At 42.6% G+C, this 26,008-nt stretch overlaps 1 protein-coding gene across 1 annotated transcript in view; it reads right to left on the reverse strand.

Annotated features, from left to right (window-relative positions):
- Positions 1-2,751: 2,751 nt before the first annotated feature.
- The window catches only part of LOC144508257 (uncharacterized protein SCO4629-like), a 29,418-nt gene continuing 6,161 nt past the window's right edge, over positions 2,752-26,008 (reverse strand). The window contains exons 3-5 of the mRNA XM_078236074.1: positions 19,350-19,502; positions 5,425-5,607; positions 2,752-2,870 (exon numbers count right to left, since the gene is read on the reverse strand). Of these exons, the coding sequence (XP_078092200.1) occupies positions 2,752-2,870; positions 5,425-5,607; positions 19,350-19,502 (455 nt within the window). The remainder of the gene's footprint in view (positions 2,871-5,424; positions 5,608-19,349; positions 19,503-26,008) is intronic.

The following is a 26,008-nucleotide window of genomic DNA, read 5'->3' on the forward strand; positions in this document are numbered from 1 at the left end:
TGTTACAAATGGCTAAAAAATGCTATTGACTCAACCGCACTTTCTTTTTGTCAGCAACTTATACTTTAAACTACAGAAAAGAGATTCTCCATTTAACCTTTAGCATGACTGAAAATCACCCGCCACAGTTATTCATTACCCTGACCTTATGTGGACACTTCATCCTCTAGGAAGCAGTCTAAAATTATTCTCAACTCCCAATGGCTTGCTTCCTTGTTGCTTTCGCAGCTAGGTAACTTCTGATCCCAAAACTGACTTTCACTTAGGGTTATTGGAAATTCCTTCCATCTAGCCCAAGCCAGGCAAATCTTCCAGCCTCCTTTAAGTCCTCACAAACTCTCTCTTCAATTTGAGTCTAAGAAAAAAGTACATTTATGGGCACTGTGTTCATCTCCAAACAACATTCAAACATTGAAACAAACATTATTATTCAGTGAAGGAATGGCTGTCACTGTCTGCTGCTCTCTGTCTCTCAGTTGGATGCAGACAACTCTAAATCAATTGTTGTTTGTCCGCTACAGTTCCCATGGAGGGCGGGACAGGAAAATTCCATCCCTTGTCTCACTCCTCAGAATGTCAGGTTCCCTCACAGAATCATAGAAACCCTACAGTGCAGAAAGGGGCCATTCGGCCCATCGAGTCTGCACTGACCACAATCCCACCCAGGCCCTATCCCCATATCCCTACACATTTACCCGCTAATCCCTCTAACCTACGCATCTCAGGACACTAAGGGGCAATTTTAGCATGGCCAATCCACCTAACCCGCACATCTTTGGAGTGTGGGAGGAAACCAGAGCACCCGGAGGAAACCCACGCAGACACGAGGAGAATGTGCAAACTCCACACAGACAGTGACCCAAGCTGGGAATCGAACCCAGGCCCCTGGAGCTGTGAAGCAGCAGTGCTAACCACTGTGCTACCGATGCCGCCTCATCAGCCTGTTCAAAACAGAAATCAATTGAAGAAACAAGAGTAACCTTATGACTGTTATCATTGTAACAAACTGGACATGAAAGTACATGTTAAAGTAAATTATTTATGGATAATCTATAAATTTAAACTTCTCTTTTTAAATGCAAATTTTTTTTACCACCCCCCCCAGATACAAAAGTCTGAGGACATGTACCCAACCGACTCAAGAACAGCTTCTTCCCTGCTGTAATCAGACTTTTGAATGGACCTACCTCATATTAAGTTGATCTTGCTCTACACCCTACTATGACTGCAACACCACATTCTGCACTCTCTCCTTTCCTTCTCTATGTACGTTATGCTTTATCTATGTAGTGCGCAAGAAGCAATTCTTTTCACTGTATACCAATACATGTGACAATAATAAATCAGATCAAATCAAATCAATCTTCGAAAACAGGCTTTATTAAACTTATTTTCCAGCTCTTTGAGAACATTGAAGAGTCACCTGGACTGATTCATGCAGATCAATCTTGCTGTGTTTTGTGGAGCAATGCCAGACATTCTGATCACTAGCTAAGATAAACTTGTTCATTTGGCACCTTGGTGAAGCAGGCATACCAACAACATATTTTGTTGTGTGACATTCTACGGAGCTATAAGACTTCAAACATTGTCTTCTGCGCCCACTTTGGGTGGCACGGTGGCACAGTGGTTAGCATTGCTACCTCACAGCGCCAGGGACCCAGGTTCAATTCCGACCTTGGGTCACTGTCTGTGTGGAGTTTGCACTTTCTCCCCATGGCTGCATGGGTTTCCTCCGGGTGCTCCGCTTTCCTCCCACACTCCAAAGATGTGCGGGCAAGGTTGATTGGCCATGCTAAATTGATCCTAGTGTCAGGAGGATTAGTAGGGTAAATGTAAGGAGTTATGGGAATAGGGCCTGGGTGTCATTGTGGTCAGTACAGGCTTGATGGGCCACATAGCCTCCTTCTGTACTGTAGGAATTCTCTGATTCTAAGGATTTTATGATATTAACCTTTTGCACTGGAAGGAAATCAAGGAATTGAAAGGTTTTCCCTTGTGTCAACTTCCAGAAGATTCATTATGAGCCTGGCGCTTTCATGTTCTTTACCTTAAATCCTTGTGCAGAGGATTCCCAAGATGGTGGCTGGACATGTGTTGGAGAAGATGCTTAACATCAAACCCAGTTCTATGCTTAGCACTGGATTATTTTTTACTATTGTGAACACTAAATTGACACTAGTGTCAGGGGGATTAGCAGGATAAATATGTGGGGTTATGGGAATAGAATATGGGGCAGGATTGTGGTCGGTACAGACTCGATGGGCCGAATGGCCTCCTTCTGTACTGTAGGGATTCTATGATTAACACTTTGGACTCAAGGCTGCGTGAGTGCTGTAAGTAATGGTAACAGAATTTCCAACTTTATTCACAGTTGCAAGTGAGCTGGATAAGTCCTTCAAGCAGTGTGAGCTTATCCGATTGGGTGAAAAGTGGATCCCTCAGGCCAATGACGTAAACTGGAGCTCTTTCTCAAACGTATCTCTTAGACACCATTAAATCAAATGATTCCATCGTAATGCTCCACAAATACAGAAACTGCGCAAATCGTCTCCTTGATGCCAAGTTCAGAAACCTGGATAAGTTTAGCAAAATGGTGCTGGATTATTTACTTAAATATAACTCCCCTTAAAAATAATTATTTCAGTATAAAAGTAATTTTTTAAAAAGCACAATGGTAGAAACTTGCATGGTCCTTTTGATTAAAAGGGTTAAAGTGATACAGTATTCCACTTGTGAAATGCATTCAGTTTATTTTGGTTGGTAACCAGCTTGCAGTAGCTTCTGTTGAGCTTCATAAACCTCGGGAAAAATTTCTTGCTCCACTTGGAAACCTTTCTTTGGGTAATCTCGAATTCGTTCCAAAACAGCTGGAGAAAAATACATGACAAAACTTAAAGTTGAACTGGAATCCGATTTCAATGAAGATGCAACATTAAGGTGAAGCTTATTTGACCTCTCCTGTGGATGTAAATAATTCCCTAATGCTACTCAAAGAGGAGCAAGGAGTTATCCCAATATCCTACCAACCATTCCTTCCTTATCCAATGCTACCAAGAACAGATAAAATAAACATTTAAAATTTATTTATTAGTGTCACAAGTAGGTTTACATTAACACTGCAATGAAGTTACTGTGAAAATCCCTGTTCGGGTACACTGAGAGAGAATTTAGCATGGCCAATGCATCTAACCAGCACGTCTTACAGACTGAGAGAGGTAACTGGAGCTGCTGGAGAAAACCCACACAGACACGGAGAGAATGTGCAAGCTCCACGCAGACAGTGACCCAAGCCAGGGTCCTTGGCACTGGGAGGCAGCAGTGCTAACCTCTGTGTCACCGTGCCACCCTATTTCTTTCCTTTGTTAGTAGGACTATTTGTACACAAATTAGCTGGCACATTTACCCACATGCCAAACGATAATTAATTGGACGTTAAGTGCTTTGGGACATCCTGATTTTTTAAATATATTGAAACCATCTATCCCGGTGGGATTCGAGACAGGGGCACCATAGCATTGCCCAAGGTTTGTGGTTTATAGTTTAGTGACCTATAACACTAGGCCACAGGGGGAACCCAACTGCCATAAGGCATTTTCCATAATTGTCACTTACCCAAGTCTTCAGAATTCCCATCTAGATTCAACCAAATATCTCTCTCTCTCTCTCACTCACTCATTCATTTTGCCCACTTCGTTTATATTCTCTTTCTTAAGTCAGCGAATCAAACCTTGCTGAATTTTCCTCTCTTGCCCACTTTAAAAGTTGTCAGCCATGTGTCGTTGTCCTCCTATATTTGACATTGTTGAAACGGCCCATCATCCCCCTCTCACTCAGTGCTGTTTTATTGGGGTCCTGTCCTTTTGGAAATAAATAAACAAATCACCCATTCTGGTGATCTGGTTAAATGTCAAAAATTTTGTGGCTCTGTTCAATGAAGAAACAAAGGGTCTCAACATCTGGCCAACAACGTTCCTCCAGCAGCCTGACCAAAAATAGATCTGCTCTATTAGCTCTAACGAAGGGCCACCCTGACTCGAAATGTTGGCTCAATTCTCTCTCTACAGATGCTGTCAGACTTGCTGAGATTTTCCAGCATTTTCCGTTTTGGTTTCAGATTCCAGCATCCGCAATATTTTACTTTTATCGAATATGGCCATTAACCTCATTGCAGCTTGCACAGACCTTAATCATGCAAAATGGCCACCATGGATACCGACCTAACAACAATCACTGCACAAAATGTAATTAATTCTGAGTGAAGCAGTTTGGGATATTTTTGAGAGGTGTAATAAGAAGCTATGTAAATGCAAGTTCTGTTCTTTCTAAATGCTCCCTAATTAGTTTACCCTGATAATCCTAACAATGATATTATCAATCCACTGATTACCAAGTTGGATTTTCTTATCATCCTGCCCATTCCCCACTCCCATTATTTTCTTTCAGTACAACTACTGTAACAAGCTCTGGCTGTTTTGAAACTAAAGTAGAACTTGATAACATGTGAAACCCAATTACAGTTAGAATTACGAATTTAGTTCCTTTCTGTGATAGGTCCTGTGGTGATTCTCCCTTTTAAGGATCGATCTGCAGGGTAAGGGTCACATGACCCAGGGAATCAATTGGGAAGCAGGGTGAGGGGATCACCTGGTAAATGCTGATTTCTGTACTCAGAGTCAGCTCGGGAACTGATTGCAGCCACGAGGCTGCCAGCCTCTGTATAGTTTTAACCTGTAAATAAACAAGTTGTGTTTTCCCTAAACTGGTGAACAATTACCTTTACAGGTCCTGAAGTCTTTCTCACAAATGAACTAAACTCTGCAACCCACAGCTTCAGATGCAAAGGACATCAATATTTAAAAATGCAAATAGTTAAGTTTTCACCTGTAAAAAGAGATCAGCAACCTCCCCTTCCAACAGCTGAGAGAGCTGCTCATACTCTGAGTATATGGGCGGCATGGTGGCACAATGGTTAACACTGCTACTGCACAGTGCCAGGGACCCAGATTCAATTCCCGGCTTGGGTCACTGTCTGTATGGAGTTTGCACATTCTCCCTGTGTCTGCGTGGCTTTTCTCCGGGTGCTCTGGTTTCCTCCCACAATCTGAAAGATGTGTTGGTTAGGTGCATTGACCCAAAAAGGCGCTAGAATGTAGTGACGAGGGGAATTTCACAGTAACTTCATTGCAGTGTTCATGTAAGCCTTACTTGTGACTAATACATTTTTAAAAATAAAATGAAAACCTTTCTCATCATGCCATACTGCACATGATAGTTAATGTTTTCACATGTGAACTATTAACATAATAAATTACAAAAGTAGCATTAATGTTTGTAGAATGATAGTTAATACTTTTTGAGAAGTTATTTCAACTTGAAATCTCATTCTGGAACAGTATTCATTCTTCATGTTTCCCAACCTACCTAACATGTAGCCAATTAAGTTGTCCATATTGCCCACATGGTTGTTTGGGTATTCATCGAGTTCCATTATTGGAGAAGTGACTATGGCCTGCACATTTTCTTTGCCTTCTGGCCACTGTTGAAGGTAGGTAGCATAGACCCGACGTTCCATAAAAGGCTGTTGAACCAGAATGATCCTCTTCACTGGAAATAAATAGAAGATTCACAAAACATTGCTCAATGACAATTTTCATTTATATAGTTTCTTACAAGAGCACCAAATTATTTCACCAAGGGGAGAGTGGACACAGCACTGGAGGGAGAGAAGGCAATGAAGGGCAACAAAGACATGATCAAAGATACTTGTTTCAGTAAGGCTTCGAAAAGGAGGCAGAGTCGGCAAGGTGGACTGGCATAGAAAGAATGTTCCAGAACATTGCACCAGGGTGGTTCAGTGACCAAGGATGGAGCGCAGAGAAGGAGATGTGAAGGAAGCACACATCAGAAGAATGGAGGGGCATAGATTTGAACATGTGATTTCAGGAGATTGTATAAAGGTTTTCAAGATTGTGGAGGCACAATGGACCAAGCAAAATTTCAAAGTCTAAACCTGGGCCAATTTTTGCCATTGGAAAAAATATATTTTGTTTTTGAAATATGTGGGTGCGGCTGCACCATTTGGACTGCAGTGGTTCAAGAAGGCAGCTCGCCACCAACTTCTCAAGGACAATTATGGATGTGCAATAACTGCTGGCCTAGCTAGCGATGTCTACATCCTGTGTAAGAATTTTTTAAAAAATGATTTATAGAAGGTCTGAAGAATCAACAAATCATGGCCATGATACATTGTCCTGAGCAAGTGGGCATTCAATACCTTTCACACTGCGATGTGTCAAGTTGGATGAACCCTGTTCCAGGATGTCCACTTTACAGCTTATTATTAATACATGTAAGCGGTTCAGCTAGTAATCTAAGAACAAAAGCATACATCAGTGCTGTTCTTACTACTGAGCACTGTCAGTTAATCAAAACCAAAATTCTTAATAATTATAGTGCTGTCTCCCACATTTTCTTGTTTCTTCCATTTCATTGTCTTCCATTTTGGAACATTTACAAACCTCCTCTTTGTGTATGTCTTGGCTTCAATTGACTTTAACTTCTAATCTGATTGATTGGGATAATCCTTGTGTATCACTTTTAACCAATCTTCTTCGAGCTTTTTAAACAACATACTGTCAGTCTATTGAAGCCAATAGTGTTTTTTGTGACAACAGTCAACAATACTGACTCAAACGTTTTAGCACTTTTTAGCTTATTTTTATTTTGGTTCTTTTCTAATCAAGATTAAGGCTGGAATATTACCACCGTTAGCACCATCGGGATTTTTCCCATCCCGCTGCAGTGAATGGAGATTTGGCTGGCCGCCAAATTCTCCGACCTGGCTACAGCGGGAGCACAGCATGAACGGGCAGTAAGATCGCGCAATATGAGTCTGCACCCAGAGTGATAATCCAGTTTTAGATCACAATGAATATGTCGTGATGTTCAGTAAACATTTTGTATTTTTTTTATCTCTGGCCATTAGAAGTCATGTTTTAGCAGTGTTACCACAAGAGCAGGCTAGGATCGCAACCTTGAAATAGAGTACCCTACATTTTGGATGCAATTTTAAAAAGCATACATTAAAATGTTGCATGCATAAAATTATCACATGAAAATTACAATGATATTCTCCAGATTTCTATGTAATTACCTCAGGCTACAAATGACCTATTGCAGGGATGGCAATGGATAACTCCCACTGAGTGACTAATCTATGCCATACTTTTAAACCTGATTCATTCTACAATTGCCTGGATTTTGCTGTTAGTAGTGAAGGAACGGTGTTCGTTGACTACCACAGTGGTTAGCACTGCTGCCTTACAGCGCCAGGGACCCGCGTTCGATTCCCAGCTTGGGTCACTGTCTGTGTGGAACCTGCACATTCTCCACTGTGTGGGATTCCTCTAGGTGCTCTGGTTTCCTCCCACAGTCCGAAAGACATGTTAGTTCAGTGCATTGGCCATGCTAAATTCTCCCTCAGTGTACCCGAAGAGGCGACCGAGTGTGGCGACTAGGGGACTTTCACCGTCACTTCATTGCAGTGTTAATGTAAAGCCTACCTGTGACACTAATAAATAAATAAATAAACCTTGCTAACAGCTGCCCACCAGCATTCTGTGGGCTTTCCAGTACAGATTTCCTCTAATCCACATTGTTTCCGTGCCCGTACACGGAAGCTGGAATTTTCCAGTTGTTCGCTCCGACGGGATTTTCCGGTCCTGCTGACAGCACACCCTAGCCACGAGTTTCCCAACAGCGTGGGGTGGAGGTGCGCTGCCTCCCACCACGAGAAAGACACCGTAGGGAGTCCAGAGAATCCTGCCCCATGATTCTTCAATCAGTCATATTGAAGAATCTTCACTGAGACAAGCAGAATCAAAACCAGGTATAAAACAGGAACTATCAATTAGCTTTAAGTGGTGTACAGAAAGTTAAATAACATTTGAGAAATACAGATGCAATTAAGAGAAAGAGGTAAGAAATACCTGAAAAGTAATCTTTCAATACTACTTTTACTCTGAAGGAATTTTTAAAAATTCATTTGTGGGACATGTGCATCGCTGACTGGGCCAACATTTGTTGCCCATCCCTAGTTGCCCTTGAACTGAGTGGCTCATTCGGCCATTTCAGAGGACAGTTGAGAGTCAACCACATTGCTGTGGGTCTGGAGTCCCATGTAGAACAGGCTGGATAAGGACGGCAGATTTCCTTCCCTAAAGGGCATTAGTGACCCAGATGGGGTTTTTTCAATTGACAATGATTTCATGGTCATCAGTAGATTCTTAATTCCAGGTATTTTTTTATTAAATTCAAATTCCACCATCTGCCGCGGCGGGATTTGAACCCGGGTCCCCAGAACATGAGCTGAGTTTCTGGAATACTAGTCTAGCGATAAGACCACGAGACCATCACCTCCCCATTAATGAGACTCCATGGACAGAATTTTTTCTGTTTCTCTCGCCAGCAGGTTTCTAGGTGGCGGGTCAGCATAAAGTTCCCTGGATGGACTTCCTGCTGGGTTCCTGTCCACCCCATCTTCTCTGCAATTTTACGCTGTATGGGGTGAGACCTCAGCCCATCCTTGCCCCGGTTGAAACCCATGAGTTTATTGGCCGCATCCTGCCCAGCCTCAATTTTCAGCCTGGCGGGAGGAGTTCCGGAGTTTGGGGGAAGCCTGAAAATAAAACAGACCGGAAGAGGGTGCGGTGCCCCATCAGAAGCCCCCTTTCAACCTTGCCCCTGGCCTCCCTACCCCCGAAAACGATGAGAGCTCTCTCCCACCCTGGCCTCTCCATCAACATGGCAATCCCCCTCTGTCCACTATTCCCTCAGGCCTCCTTTCCTCTCTCTGTCCTGAGACGCTCTACTTGGTCCCGAAATCCTGGGACTTAGGCTCTTGGGCCTGCTTGTGGCCCCAGTTCTGGCCACCATAGCATCCAGCACTGCACACAGAGTAGAGAGCTGTCAACCGATCAAATTGACCGCATCACTCTAAAGTGGAACTTCCTCCCGAGTGAGAGGCGAAAGCCCTGCCTCCAGCCAATTAACACTCATTGGAGCGTGGAATCGCAGTGGGGCAGGCAATGTCTGCGGAGATGTGCTCCCTGCCGACTCTGTAGCTGGCGGGAAGGGAAACCCCACCATCCAAAAAATTCTGGCCAATGCTTTTAAAATGTATTTATCAAGGCCAGAGAGGGTGTTCATCAATAATCATCACTTATGCCATTTAAGACTCATTCACTTCTGAATGCACTAGCCTTTTTAGTCAAGAACTAGTGAGCAAGTACAGTTTGTGCCATTGTGGTCATCTCAATGGCAAATCTATTAGCGAGGACTGAAACAGCTTAGCCTTTAGGGAGCAGGGTATCTCTGACAGCGTTGCTGTATTTAAGTGTGCAGGCATAGATTTCAGAAGTTGATGTCCAATTTGCTCAGTAATAACAGAGAATTCCGATAGTCTCATCATTATTATTACCTCAAATTCTCGGCCATTAACTCTGCATAATGTTCTGAAGGATGTTGACTATTGTATAGAGCGTGACACTGAAACTGTAAAAGCAATCACTGTCCATCTGGCACCAACTGTGTGTCACTATCTGTCTACTATTGCTGGTTACAGATCCTAGTAATTAGTAATCTATTAAAACATGTAATTTAAATGTAAAATAATGAAAACTGTGCAATTAAAATCTAGCCTTTTCCTTAAATAATTACGCAATTTTGTGATTTCAAAGCCTGTATCTATCTCTCTCCAGAATTCTGCAAGAGATGTTCACAATTGACCCTATACAGAACCTTAAAAGTCATTAATAAGCAATTTTTTCACACTGATTTCCATTGACAAGTTTCATCAGAGGAGCAATACTTAGAATAATGCTACAAATGAGGGGAAATTTGGGAACTGCTTTATATCAATTTTGCTCACTTTTCTCTATTTGTTTATTTTATTCATCAATGGCATATCGGCCATCGCTGGCTAAGCCAGCATTTATTACTCATCCCTAATTGCCTTTTGAACCACTTCAGTCCATGTGGTGTAGGTACGTCCACAGTGCTGTTAGGAAGGGAGTTCCAGGATTTTGACCTAGCAACAGTGAAGGAATGGCAATATATTTCCAAGTCAGGGTGGTGAGTGGTGTGGCAGGAAACTTCTAGGTGGTGGTGTTCCTATGTGTCTGGAGCCCTTGTCCTTCTGGACAGTAGCAGTCATGGGTTTGGAAGGTGCTGCCAAAGGAGCCTTGGTGAGCTCCTGCAATGCATCTTGTACTGCTACTACTGTGTATCAGTGGTGGACGGTGCGAATGTTTATAGATGGGATGCTAATCAAGTGGGCTGCTTTGTCATGAATGGTGTCGAGTTTCTTGAGCGTTCTTGGAGCTGCACTCATCTGCGTGGGTTCCCTCGGGGTGCTCCGGTTTCCTCCCACACTCCAGGCAAGTGGAGAGTATTCCATCACACTCCTGACTTGTGCCTTGTAGATGGTTTACAGGCCTTGAAAAGTCAGGAGGAACTAAAGGAAAGTATGTTACTGGTTATCGACTAAGAACTTGATGAGAATGAACCTGTGGCCAATGTGCATGAAATTCTTCCTCCTCGCCCCTTTTAGTCATCAGGGAGGCTCAACATATTGCAAAAGTTCTTTTTAATTGTATATTTCATTGCTACAGTCCTACTAGGTGTTGTAAAAACAGCACAAGAACAAGTAATTATTAAAGTGACACCATGTGCATACATTTACGTTTTCAAATTATTTTAATGACCTGTCCCCATTCTAATGTAATAATCCTAAAGGTTTAAATGAGGCCCCAGGGCCATTTGCCTTCCATTTGAAATAGTTATTTTCCTGCCAATAGCCTGTGCCTTTTGGAATACAAATGTAGACTCAGATGGTCCTGACATGCAAAGAAATGACCTGTAATCAATAATTGGGCTGCCGCCCTGGATCACTAGTTGCCTGAGACTTGCAGATTTCATTGGAAACATGCCAGAGTTCTCCAAAATGGCATACCAACGCGAAATATGCTTTTCATGATAATAGGCGCTGAACTCAAACATAAGCTGCCTCACAGCGCCAGGGACCCGGGTTCAATTCCGGCCTCGGGTGACTATCTATGTGGAGTTTGCACGTTCTCCCCGTGTCTGCGTGGGTTCCCTCGGGGTGCTCCGGTTTCCTCCCACACTCCAAAGATGTGCAGATTAGATGGATTGGCCACACTAAATTGCTCCGAAGTGTCCAAAGATGTGCAGGTTATGGAGATTAGCCATGGGAAATGTGTGGGGTTATGCGGATAGGGTGCGGTAGAGGGCCTGGGTAAGATGCTCTGCCATCAATGGGCCGAATGGCCTCTTCTGCACTGTAGGGATTCTAAAGTTAAAAGTTAAAGTTTATTTATTAGTCACAAGTAGGCTTACATTAACACTGCAATGAAGTTATTGTGTAAATCCCCTTGTCGCCACACTTCGGCACCTGTTCGGGTACATGAAGGGAGAATTTAGCATAGCCAATGCACGTAATCAGCATGTTAAAGTAAAAGTTTATTTATTAGTCGCAAGTAGAATTACATTCACACTGCAATGAAGTTACTCTGAAAATCCCCGAGTCGCCACACTCTGGCACCTGTTGGGGTACACTGAGGGAGTATTTAGCATGGTCAATTCACCTAACTGCACATCTTTGGAGTGTGGGAGGAAACCAGAGCACCCCGAGGAAATCCACGCAGACACGGGGAGAATGTGCAAACTTCACACAGACAGTGATCCAAGCCGGGAATCGAAGCCGGGTCCCTAGCGTTGTGAGGCAGCAGTGCTAACCACTGTGCCACCGTGCCGCCCCTATGATTCTGTGTTATGTGCCGCCCCTATGATTCTATGATTCTATAATCATTTTAATCTAATAAGAAAGACAAATCAAATTCTCCACTCCTTAAAGTTCTACAAGAAATAAAAGGAAAATGGAAGTCACCAAATCCAAAATTAATCTTCAGCTGTTCTGTACCTTTGTGACTAATTGAAAACAGCATGCTGTTTCAATACGTCTTTAAGGAATTGCAGCATAACATCACTTGGAAGGAAGTGTGTCATGTGACATAAAAGCAAATTACTGCGGATGCTGGAATCTGAAACCAAAAGAGAAAACGCTGGAAAATCTCAGCAGGTCTGGCAGCATCTGCAAGGAGAGAAAAGAGCTGACGCTTCAAGTCCAGATGACCCTTTGTCCAAAGGGTCGTCTGGACTCGAAACGTCAGCGCTTTTCTCCCCTCACAGATGCTGCCAGACCTGCTGAGTTTTTCCAGCACTTTCTGTTTTGGTGTCATGTGACATATTTCCTTTGTAGTATTGTCATCCTACAATCCCTGAAAGGCATATTACAATGCATACTGGATGAGAAAGATGGTCGGGACAGATCTAGCAACTACAGGCCAGTTAGTTTAACATAGTACGGTTTTAGAAATAATAGTCAGGTAAAAAAATCAATGGGTGCTTTACAAAAAAAAGATTCATGGGATGTGGGTGTCGCTGGTGAGGCCAGCACTTACTGTCCATCCCTAATAGCATTTGAGAAAGAGGCGGTGAGCCATCTTCTTGAACCGCTGCAGTCCATGTGTTGTAGGTATACCCACAGTGCTGTTAGGAAGGGAGTTCCAGCATTTTGACCCAATGACGGTGAAGGAACCAGAGTATTTTTCCAAGGCAGGATGGTGTGCGGCTTGTGGGGGACCTTGGAGGTGGTGGTGTTCCCACTCACCTGCTGCCCTTGTCCTCCTAGGTGGTTGTTTGATTTAATTGAGATGACCAGGACAGATTTGTAAACTACAGATCATGCTTGTCCAATCTAATTGAAATTTTGATGAAGTAACAGAGAAGGTTGACAGAGGCAATGCAGCGAATGTTGTCTATGTGGATTTTAAGAAATTATTTGACAAGATACCACATAGAAGGCTGGTTAACAAATTTGAGGCTCATGGAATAGGAGAATCGGTGACCAACTGGATAAAAATTTGGCTTAAGGATTGAAAACAACGAGTTGATGTAAAGGCAGAGGGTGGTAGACAGTGGTGTTCCCCCACAGTCAGTGCTAGGACCACTGCTTTGTTGACATATCTGAATGACTTGGATATTGGAATACAGAGTAAAAGCTCAAAATTTGCCAATGATACCAAATTTGGAGGTGTAGCAAACCGTGATACGAATCATTGCAACAGGATATGATTGGCTAGTTGAATGGGCAGACAGTGGTAGATGGAATTTACAGTAAGAAGTCTCACAACACCAGGTTAAAGTCCAACAGGTTTATTTGGTAGCAAATACCATAAGCTTTCGGAGCGCTGCCCCTTCGTCAGATGGAGTGAAAATCTGTTCTCCAACAGTGCACAGAGACACAACATCAAGTTACAGAATACTAATTAGAATGCAAATCTCTACAGCCAGCCAGGTCTTAAAGGTACAGATAATGTGGGTGGAGGGAACATTAAACACAGGTTAAAGACCTGCCACAGCAACCTCTGCAAGACGTGCCATCATCTCACGTGAGAACACCATCTATCAGGTACACGGTACATACTCTTGCAACTCGGCCAAAATTGTCTACCTGATACGCTGCAGGAAAGGATGTCCTGAGGCATGGTACATTGGGGAAACCATGCAGACGCTACGACAACGGATGAATGAACACCGCTCGACAATCACCAGGCAAGACTGTTCTCTTCCTGTGGGGGAGTACTTCAGCAGCCACGGGCATTCAGCCTTGGATCTTCAGGTAAGCGTTCTCCAAGGCGGCCTTCATGACACACGACAGCACAGAGTCGCTGAGCAGAAACTGATAGCCAAGTTCCGCACACATGAGGACGGCCTAAACCGGGATGTTGGATTTATGTCACATTATCAGTAACCCCCACAGCTTGCCTCCTGATCTTGCAGAATCTTACTAGTTGTTCTGTCTGGAGACAATACACATCTCTTTAACCTGTGTTTAATGTTCCCTCCACCCACATTATCTGTACCTTTAAGACCTGGCTGGCTGTAGAGATTTGCATTCTAATTAGTATTCTGTAACTTGATGTTGTGTCTCTGTGCACTGTTGGAGAACAGATTTTCACTCCATCTGACGAAGGGGCAGCGCTCCGAAAGCTTATGGTATTTGCTACCAAATAAACCTGTTGGACTTTAACCTGGTGTTGTGAGACTTCTTACTGTGCTTACCCCAGTCCAACGCCGGCATCTCCACATGATGGAATTTAATGCAGAGAAGTGTAAGGTGATCCATTTTGGCATTAGGGAGAGAGACAATTTATACTGAAGCATTAAGTTGATCTTTCTCTACACCCTAGCTATGTCTGTAGTATTACATTCTGCACTCTCTCCTTTCCTTCTCTATGAACGGTATGCTTTGTCTGTATAGCGCACAAGAAACAATACTTTTCACTGTATACTAATACATGTGGCAATAATAAATCAAATCAAATCAAAAATAATGGTAAAGTTCCAAAGAGTGTGCAGACACAGAGGGAGGCTGGGGGCGCAGGGGTAGAGGGTGCAGGGTTGGTAGTACATGTGCATCAATCTTTGAAGGTGGGAGAATGTACTGAAAGAATAGTTAACAGTGTATATGGGATGTTGGGCTTCATAACTAAATATAAAAGCAGAGAACTTCTGCTGAACATTTATAAAGCTCTGGAGTTTGTAGAGTATTGTCGCCAGTTTTGGTCACCAAACTTAATGAAGGATGTGAGGATCCTTGAGAGGGTGCAGAGGAGATTTACCAGAATGATTCAAGCAATGGGAAGTTTTAGTTACAAGCCTAGGTTGGAGAAGCTGGTGCTGTTCTCCTTGAAGCAAAGGATATTGGAGGGGAGATTTGACAGCAGTATACAAAATTCTGACAGGCTGAGATGAAGGAGACAAGGAAAAGCTTTCCAATTAGCTGATGCTACAAGGACTAGGGTACACAGATGTTAGGTTTTGGAGGGGGAATATGAGGACGAGTTTGATTATGCAGCAAGTGGTAATGACCTGGAACTCACTGCCCAGGAGGGTGGTGGAAACAGACAATAATTTTTTTTAAATGAATGTATACTTAAATGAAATAAACTTCAAAGAAATCAAAGAAACCCTACAGTGCAGAATGAGGCCATTTGGCCCATTGAGTCTGCACCAACCACAATCCCACCCAGGCCCTACCCCCATATCCCTACATATTTACCCAATAATCCCTCTAATTTACACATTTCAGGACACTAAGGGGCAATTTTAGCATGGCCAATCAACCTAACCCGCACATCTTTGGAGGGAGGAAACCGGAGCACCCGGAGGAAACCCACGCAGACACGAGGAGAATGTGCAAACTCCACACAGACAGTAACCCAAGCTGGGAATCGAACACAGGTCCCTGGAGATGTGAAGTAGCAGTGCTAACCACTGTGCTACCGTGCCGTGTAGCTTGTAGAGCTACAGGGATCAAGCCGGGCGGCGGAGAGCTGGCATGAGTCTTGATGGGTCAAATGGCCTTGTTTTCTGCCATATATGACTCTAAATACAACTTTATCTGATCCGCTAACACAGAATCCAAATAGCAGCAATCTACTTTTATGAAGAATTACAAACAGCAGAGTTCTTTCTTTGGGTTTCACAGACTGCTTTCATGACTAATCTTTTGTTTGATATCTGCCCCTACATTTGAACGTGTTTTAGGTCCCGATTCAAGTACTTCATTGTATGGTTTTTATGGACAAATTAATCAAACAAGGCTAAAAGCTTGGGAACTGCATTAGACGCTAACTTTTCATCTCTCAAATGCTGCATGGTAAATTTTGTTGAAATGTGTTTGGCTGGGTAGTATTCATCCAGTTCCTTGAGGGTCACATTGGGCTACGCTAAGGTCACTAAACAAGAATTGTCATGACACATGCTCCTTGTAGGATGACACCAATATAAGAAAGAAACATATTATGCAATCAAACTAAAAGGTCTCAAAATAATCAACAAAGTCCCAATAGAAATGAATGGAACTTTGCCAGTTGAATCACACTGTTGTTATTAATGTTTAGAAGACACTGTGAATCCAATGGTAATGGAAGACATCAATCACCTCATGTTCCTTTCTCAGGACCACCTAGGTATGGGCAAAACTGTAACTGAGAGGTAGGCAACTAGAATGATGCCCCACTCCAATTCCCCTTCCCCCAGGTCCTTCTTCCTATTGACTCCTATTAACCTTCTCCCCAGAACATAAAAAAAAGGGGCGGCACGGTGGCATAGTGGTTAGCACTGCTGCCTCACAGCGCCAGGGACCCGGGTTCAATTCCAGTCTCGGGTCTCTGTCTGTGTGGAGTTTGCATGATCTCCCCATGTCTGCGTGGGTTTCCTCTGGGTGCTCCGGTTTCCTCCCACACTCCAAAGATATGCAGGTTAGGTGGACTGGTCATGCCAAATTGCTCCTAGGTGTCAGGGGGACTAGCAGGGTAAATACATGGGGTTACGGGGATAGGGCCTGGGTGGGATTGTTGTTAATGCAGACTCAATAGGCTGAATGGCCTCCTTCTGCACTGTAGGGATTCTATGGATTCTATAGGAGCCACACACATCCAGAACCTACAAAGTGCTGCTTCGGTCCTTGAGCATGTTCATGAGAAGATCCTCCAGCTTATCCATCCCCTGCAACCTGCAACACTGCCTAAATTTGCCTGGGGCAGCCAAAGCTTAGGAACTAATTGGCAATTTCATGCAGAGCAGGGACAGGGCTGCTGGGGAGGGGGAGAGAAAAATTCACACACGGATGCAGTTCGAAAGAACATTTAACTTCCCACCAATTTTGAGAGTAAAAGCTGGGAAAAATAACACGGTGCAAAAATATCACATTTCTCCCACTAAAGTTTGGAATCATATTTAGAATTATATTTTTGTTAAATTAGTGGATTAAAATTTTAAATTACTGTACAGTCCAATAGTTTTAAATGAGTTTCTTTTTTTCTGTATATCTTTTTCTACTGTGTTCACATAGTCTCCTCTCTCACACCAGTTTAGGTTTTCACTTTGAATTTTTCAATCATTTCCCTTAATATACCACTAACCCCAGGATAAATTAGTCTTGCAAAAGCAACCTTGTCAAGAACTTACAACACCTGGCCATAAAAGGATTCTAAATAGCAACAATAATTAAAATTAAGGTTCAAAAGTGGGGCCCCTGAGCAAGAAACTAGTGGAAAAATTCTTCACTTATTTTTTTTCACTAATAGTCATAGAGCCATAGAGGTTTACAGCATGGAAACAGGCCCTTCGGCCCAACTTGTCCATGCTACCCAGTTTTTACCATTAAGCTAGTCCCAACTGCTAGAGTTTGGCCCATATCCCTCTATACCAATCTTGCCTATGTAACTCTAAATGCTTTTTGAAAGATAAAGTTGTACCCGCCTCTACTACTACCTCTGGCAGCTCATTCCAGACACTCCCCACCTTTTGTGTGAAAAAATTGCCCCCTTTTGCATCTCTCCCCTCTCACCTTAAACCTATGCCCTCTAGTTTTAGACTCCCCTGCCTTTGGGAAAAGTTGATGACTTTCTACCTCATCTGTGCCTCTCATTATTTTATAAACTTCTATACGATCACCCCTAAGCCTCCTACGCTCCAGGGAGAAAAGTCCCAGTCTACCCAGCCTCACCTTTATAACTCAAATCATCAAGTCCCGGTAGCATCCTAGTAAATCTTTTCTGCATTCTTTCTAGTTTAATAGTATCCTTTCTATAATAGGGTGAGCAGAACTGTACACAGTATTTCAAATGTGGCCTTACCAATGTCTTGTACAACTTCAACAAGACATCACAACTCCTGTATTCAATGTTCTGACCAATGAAATGAAGTATGCCGAATGCCTTCTTTACCACCCTGTCCACCTGTGACTCCACTTTCAAGGAGCTATGAACCTGTACCCCTAGATCTCTTTGTTCTATAACTCTCCCAACACCCTTCCATTAACTGAGTAAGTCCTGCACTGGTTCGATCTATCAAAATGCATCACCTCACATTTATCCAAATTAAACTCCATCTGCCATTCATCAGCCCACTGGCCCCATTGATCAAGATCCTATTGCAATCCGAGATAACCTTCTTCACCGTCCACTATGCCAGCAATCTTGGTGTCACCTGCAAACTTACTAACCATGCCTCCTAAATTCTCATCCAAATCATTAATATAAATGACAAATAACAGTGGACCCAGCACTGATCCCTGAGACACACTGCTGGTCACAGCCCTCCAGTTTGAAAAACAACCCTCTACAACCACCCTCTGTCTTCTGTTATCAAGCCAATTTTGTATCCAATTGGCTACCTCACCCTGGATCCCGTGAGATTTAATCTTATGCAACAACCTTCCATGCAGTTCCCTGTCAATGACCATGTAGACAACATCGACTGCATTGCCCTCATCTACCTTCTTGGTTACCCCTTCAAAGAGTATCAACAAGGTGTGTAAAAACAATAACAATAGGGTTATTATATTAGGTGATTTCAGCTTTCCCACCATTAACTGGGATATACCTAGTGTTAAGGGCTTGGATGGAGTAGATTTCTTGAAATGTATACAGGAGAACTTTTTAAATCAATATGTGGAGGGTTCAACAAGGGAGGGAGCTGGTGCGCTGGACCTGATTCCGGTGAGTGAAGCCTGACAGATGGTTGAGGTGGTGGTGGGGGAGCATTTTAGTGATAGCGATCACAACATGGTACAACATAAGCTTGTTATGGACAAGGAAATAGAGAAACGCTGCAAAAAAGAAATTTGGATTGGGGAGAGCGGATTTTATTTAAGTAAGACAGGATCTGGCTAAGGTAGACAGGGAACAGCTACTAATGGGAAAATCTACAGGAGAGTGGGGGGCATTCTAAAAGGAAATGGGGAGAGTACAAGCCCAGCATGTTCGCTCTCGGGTGATAGGTAGGAATAACAAGCCCAGAGAACCATGGATGACCAGAGATATTCAGGATACAATGAGAAGGAAAAGAGAGGCTTTTAAAAAGTACAAGGGGAGCAAATGAGTGGAGGCATTAGTGAGGTATATGGCGGGCGGGACAGGAAAATTCCACCCATAGTTGAGCACAGTAAAAATATACCTAGCTTCATCCTTTATGAACTAGAAAGAGACTGCACCAGTTCAGTCCACTTGGAGCCCTTGGAATGATCAGATTGAGGAGGCTTCATCTGATCAGTCTGTGTACATTTGGTTGGAGTTCCCAGTCAGTGAAAAGACAGTATTAATATATTCCATTAGACAAACCCCCAGAAGAAATCCGCATGGGACAAGCAATCATGTCAATAATTAGGAATAATAAACACTCAAGTTGTTGTATACCTGGGATGTTGTTATTCTTCAGTGTCTGATAAGCAAATCTTATGTTCTCGCCTGTGTTAGTGGCATTTTTTTCCAGTAGGATCTTGTCAACTGGCACACCCAGTTTAATCGCAATTCCAGCAAAAACATCCGCCTCTGGTTGGTGCCACACTCCTGTTTTTAAAAATCATATTTATGAGGAGGAGTAAGAGGAATGAATTTCTAGATTTCATTAACAATAAGGAAGTGGACGTTTGCATTATTCGTTAGTGAATATCGTCGTTACTATGACAAACATTCTTTTTTTAAAAATGCAGATCTGTGGCTAAAGTGTAAATGAGTGTAAGCAGTGGTATCTAAAATCCAGTGTCACTAACAAAGCATATTGTACTGAGTGCAATGCAATGTTGCGGACAGGAAGCGGGTTAATTTAAACAGCACTAGTTTCATCTCTCACTCTCCATCCATAAACAGAAAGGTGTTTTGATTTGTTTGCCTTTTTATAAGTGGTGGCATATTTCCCAACTCCTCAGTTTTGCTGTGATCCAATGTTCTGTTTATAACCCCGCAGGAAACTCAAGATAGGATAGAACTAAAAAGGGTCAGTTTATTGCCCACTTTCAAAATGTGAAAGGAGGCAAACTGGCCTCCAGTAAAGAGAGGAATCGGGAATAGAAGGTTTAACAATACAAAGACCAGAAAAAAAAAATATTGGTTCACATGAGTCCAGAATCCACGTTTAATGAGGTATTCCTTCATGGAAGTCGGTGGGGTGAAAACTGATGCTGGATAACTCACTTTTCTGGTGATGTTCACTTGACATGATGAAGTAGGCGTGCAGAGATTAATCAGGTGATGGTACCACATTTTCAACAAAAGCAATGTAGAATGGAGCCAAGTATTCCACCTGGGCAGAGCGTCATGTCTGTGAGGCTGCTAGTTAGATGGTAAACACAGTAAGAAGTTTAACAACACCAGGTTAAAGTCCAACAGGTTTATTTGGTAGCAAAAGCCACACAAGCTTTCGAGGCTCTGAGCCCCTTCTTCAGGTGAGTGGGAATTCTGTTCACAAACAGAACTTATAAGACACAGACTCAATTTACATGAATAATGGTTGGAATGCGAATACTTACAACTAATCCAGTCTTTAAGAAACAAAACAATGGGAGTGGGGAGAGCATCAAGACAGGCTAAAAAGATGTGTATTGTCTCCAGACAAGACAGCCAGTGAAACTCTGCAGGTCCACGCAACTGTGGGAGTTACAAATAGTGTGACATAAATTCTGATTCTAGGATCGCATGATAAAGACTCAGGAGGAAAAAAGCAGAAATATTTATGTGAAATAGTGTGACATAAACCCAATATCCCGGTTGAGGCCGTCCTTGTGTGTGCGGAACTTTCACTGGCTGTCTTGTCTGGAGACAATACACATCTTTTTAGCCTGTCTTGATGCTCTCCCCACTCCCATTGTTTTGTTTCTTAAAGACTGGATTAGTTGTAAGTATTCGCATTCCAACCATTATTCATGTAAATTGAGTCTGTGTCTTATAAGTTCTGTTTGTGAACAGAATTCCCACTCACCTGAAGAAGGGGCTCAGAGCCTCGAAAGCTTGTGTGGCTTTTGCTACCAAATAAACCTGTTGGACTTTAACCTGGTGTTGTTAAACTTCTTACTGTGTTTACCCCAGTCCAACGCCGGCATCTCCACATCACAGTTAGATGGTAAACAGCCATCTGAGCTTTTCAGTTCATCAAGGCAATACTACGCATTTCACAATCCAGAGACCCACGTCACATAATTCTACCTCTCCATCATCTTTGACAAAAGATGTGCATCCACTGTCTGGATTCCAAAAACTGGTAAATGTCTCAGTCATTAGGAATTGAAAGGAAGGTTGCAGGGCCTTTGTCTTCACAGAAGATCCATCTCCTTCCGGCCAGCCTGGGTTACAAAATGCAGGCTGACCTTTGTATAACTCTCTTTCAAGTTGGGCTGTACAGCGCACATGATTTGGTTAGTGGTTCCTCAGAGATAACGAGATGTGGGCTGGAATTCTCCCATCCTGCCCGCCACTGGAATTTTAGTGGAGAATGTGAAACGCCATTGATGGTCGGGTGGGAATTTCTGCCTTTTAAACCAGCGCGGCCAAGTGGCTTCTTTTGTTCAGGGGTCACAGACAGACACAGTTTCAGCCATTTTAAAGTCTTTGTTCAATTTCTTTAAATTTTAGAAACAGTGATAAGCATATCTATACATTGTGACATCTTAGTCCTTCACAATGAGGAATATCTGTGAATTATATCAGTAACTGCAGCAGCTTGAATTTATATAGCGCCTTTAACATGGTGAAATGTCCCATGGTGCATAATAGGTGCTTAATAAAGCAGTAATCCAGTCAATAGATTTACTGGACTGTATGGCTATAAAATAATGTAACCATTATTGAAATTGCTTGTGTATACAGATTTAATTTTAGTTTTGCTTGTGCTACCTGCCCCTATCAACAAAAACACTGGGTGGAATTTTACTGTCCTGCCCACCAGGGGAATCGTAGTGGGCAGGGCCTGCACCATCTAAAGCTCCTCGAGCAGGGCCTTTGTCCCACCCACTGTCTACCACTACTGATGCACTCAATAGGATATTCTGAACATAATTGATTGTTAATCTGTGACTACAAATTTATTCTGAAACAATAAAAATGGAACATAAAAAAAATAGAAAAAAATAACTTTATCTGCCATCATTTGGCATCTCAGGATATCCTAAAGTGTTTCACTACCAATGGCATACTTTTGAAATGTAGTTAACAATTATAATGCAGGGAAATATGTGTACAGCAATGCCCCACAAACAGCGATGACATAAATGAGCAGATTGCCTATTTTTGGTGCTGTTTAAGGGTTAAATGCTGAACCAGACATTGAAAGCACTCCAAGTGTCTTTTTCAAAATAGTGTCACAGGATTTCTTGCATCCACGCAAGAGGGTAGTTAGCATCTCTGTTTCAATTTTAATTTCAAGAACATGGTGGCACAGTGGTTAACACTGCTGCCTCACAGTGCTAGGGACCCGGGTTCGATTCCCAGCTTGGGTCACTGTCAGTGCGGAGTCTGCACATTCTCCCTGTGTCTGCGTGGGTTTCCTCCGGGTGCTCCAGTTTCCTCCCACACTCTGAAAGACGTGCTGGTTAGGTGCATTGGCCATGCTAAATTCTCCCTCAGTGCAAACAAAGAGGCGTTGGAGTGTGGCGACTAGGCGATTTTCACAGTAACTTCATTGCAGTGTTAATGTAAGCCTACTTGTGATACTAATAAATGAACTTAAACTTAAGCACTTCTAATAGTGCACCTTTTCCTCAGTACTGCATTGAAGTGACTGCCTAGGTTATGTCCTCAACTATTTGGGGTGGGACTTGAACCCACAACCTTCTGCCTTAAGAAGTGAGAAAGTTCCCACTAAACTAAAGTCAATATCTAAATAAGAACATAAGAACTAGGAACAGGAGTAGGCCATCTGGCCCCTCGAGCTTGCTTCGCCATTCAATAAGATCATGGCTGATCTTTTTGTGGGCTCAACTCCACTTACCCGCCCACTCACCATTACCCTTAATTCCTTTACTGTTCAAAAAATTATCTATGCTTGCCTTAAAAACATTCAATGAGGTAGTCTCAACTGCTTCACTGGGCAGGGAATTCCACAGACTTACAACCCTTTGTGTGAAGAAGTTCCTCCTCAACTCAGTCCTAAATCTGCTTCCCCTTATTTTGAGGCCATGCCCCCTACTTCCAGTTTTACTAGATCAGACTACAATTAGATCAGATGCTTTACAGGAAATTTAACACTAGGTATTGATTAGAATGGATTCGAAGTGATCTTGACCTGTTTCTTTAACCCAAAAGATGGCATACAAACTTATCCTTTTCTATTTTTTGTATAATTCCATTTTTATTGTTTCAGAATAAATTTGTAGTAGAAGATTAACAATCAATCCTGTTGGGAACATCCCACTGAGTGCATCAGTTCAGGTAGACAGCATTTCCATTGGTAGAGGCAGTTAAAGTTATTAATTCTGTTCATTTTAAATATAATTGATAAAATGAATTTGTGGTCTTCTTCACGACAATGCCCACAATTCAGTCGGGTGAATGGGGAATCTGATAAAATGAGAATGCTTGTCAAGCACTCGTCCATGTTGTGAGGCTGCCTCAGAGCTGCAGGAGTTCTCTGGAACAGCAGCTACTGAGAAGCTTGAGGATTATTGATTTACACTGAAAAGTTATTCTTGAAATTGGATACGCAAGGTCTTCCACAATGTCTTCTGAAAAAACAGGGAAATTTTCCGGTTCCATGTTTAAACATTTCAGTTTTTTCTTCAGTGTGACGTGGAACATATTGAGGGGTGTTTATTTGAACATGTTTAAGGCTGGGACAGACACATTTTTGGTCTCTCAGGGAATTACGGAATGTGAGGAGTGGACGGGATTATGGAGTTGAAACCCAAGATCAGCCATGATTGTATTAAATGGCAGAGCAGGCTTGATGGGCCGTTTGATCTACTCCTGCTCTTTAAGTTCTTGTGTTCTTCTTGATTATAAAGAAACATTATACCTTAAATCAAAGAAATTCTAGTGTAGTTATAATGATGAGCTTTTATTAGTCATTAATGTCTGAAGATTTTGTTTGAGGTACAAACACAGAAACCTTTGCTAATTCTTGCAGGCGGAGCAACTCAACCCCCTGTACCATAATTTCACAAAGTAGCCCTGTTGAAACTGCAGTTTATAATTCGAATTTTATGCATCTTTTACTTTGTAATGTTAGTGTACCTTTAAGAATTTAAAAAAAAATTCATGCTCACAGCCTTAGGTGATAGAAACATAGAAACATAGAAGATAGGAGTAGGAGGAGGAGGCCATTTGGCCCTTCGAGCCTGCTCCACCATTCAGCCTAATCCTGCTTTTTCCACATAACCCTTGATTCTATTTGCCCCAAGTGCTATACCGAGCCGACTCTTGAATACATTGAATGTTTTGGCATCAACTACTTCCTGTGGTAAGAATTCCACAGGCTCACCACTCTTTGGGTGAAGAAATGTCTCCTCACCCCGTCCTAAATGGTCTACCCTGAATCCTCAGACTGTGACCCCCTGGTTCTGGACTCCCCCACCATCGGGAACGTCTTCCCTGCAACTACCCTGTCTAGTCCTGTTTGATGAGTGATGTCATTGTTGGGAGGAGCAAAGAAACTGTGGGCAGCTCAGGTGACAGGGATTTCATTTTCAGTTTCAGTTTGGAGCTGCAAGTTAGAGTTGAGTTTTAGAAGGGACAGCAAACTAAAAGAAGTGTTTTCCCTCTCTCCCTGCTGTTTTGAAAGTTCTGTTGGTTTCTTGAAGGGTGAAGACCTGTTGTTCTTGAGAGCTGGACCAGAATCTCTCTGGTGCTTTGGAAAGCTATTTTGTCTTCAAACTGTTCTGAGTCTCAAGAGCATTGGGCTGCAGAATTCAACTAACGGCCTCGATTCCGGTATCAAGGGACATTATCTGTGCTATATTAAACCTGTGAAAAGGGTTTTTTGTCTATGGATTTTGGTTTTAATTAGAACACATTAAAGATATTCATTAAGAGTTATACATTATTGTGGTTGTTTTGTTTTCGCATGTAATTGATAAAAGTTATTGCTAATTTTCTGACTATACATGTTAACTACATTCTTAAATAAACTTAAATAAACTTTGTTTGATAAAAGCTCCCTAATGCGTCTTTTGAATCATACCTGAAGTGTGCAATTCTGGCCCGAAGGGCCTGTTTCCATGCTGTAAACCGCTATGGCTCTATGGAACATATCATGGGGCTTATCCTAGCCAAATTCAAGATGCAAATCCTATAATTCAGGCGGGCTCCATAAAACACTTTGGAGTTTCTGACCTGAAACCATCATAACTTTAAAAACAGTATAGAAAATAGTGGTGTTTTTTTTTAATGCACCTATGGGATGTGGGCATGGCTGGTTGGACCAGCATTTATTGTCCATCCCTGTTGCTCTTAACTGTGTGGCTTGTTAGACCATGTAAGGAGTCTAACAACACCAGGTTAAAGTCCAACAGGTTTATTTGGTAGCAAATGCCACTAGCCTTCGGAGCGCTGCTCCTTCGCCAGGTGAGTGGGAGATCTGCTCATAAACAGCAAACGGGGCATATAAAGACACAAACTCAATTTACAGAATAATGAATAATGATTGGAAGGCGAATCTTTACAGCTAATCAAGTCTTAAAGGTACAGACAATGTGAGTGGAGAGAGCATTAGCACAGGTTAAAGAGATGTGTATTGTCTCCAGACAGGATAGCCAGTGAGACTTTGTAAGTCCAGGGAGTTCAGATAGTGTGACATGAACCCAAGATCCCGGTTGAGGCCGTCCTCATGCGTGCGGAACCTGGCTATCAGTTTCTGCTCAGCGACTCTGCGCTGTTGTGTGTTGTGAAGGCCGCCTTGGAGAACACTTACCCGAAGATCAGAGGCCGAATGCCCGTGACCGCTGAAGTGCTTCCCAACAGGAAGAGAACAGTCTTGCCTGGTGATTGTTGAGCGGTGTTCATTCATCCGTTGTTGTAGCGTCTGCATGGTTTCCCCAATGTACCATGCCTCGGGACATCCTTTCCTGCAGCGTATCAGGTAGACAATT

This window comes from Mustelus asterias, chromosome 20, assembly GCF_964213995.1.
Source record: "Mustelus asterias chromosome 20, sMusAst1.hap1.1, whole genome shotgun sequence".
NCBI classification, from domain to species: Eukaryota; Metazoa; Chordata; class Chondrichthyes; order Carcharhiniformes; family Triakidae; genus Mustelus; species Mustelus asterias.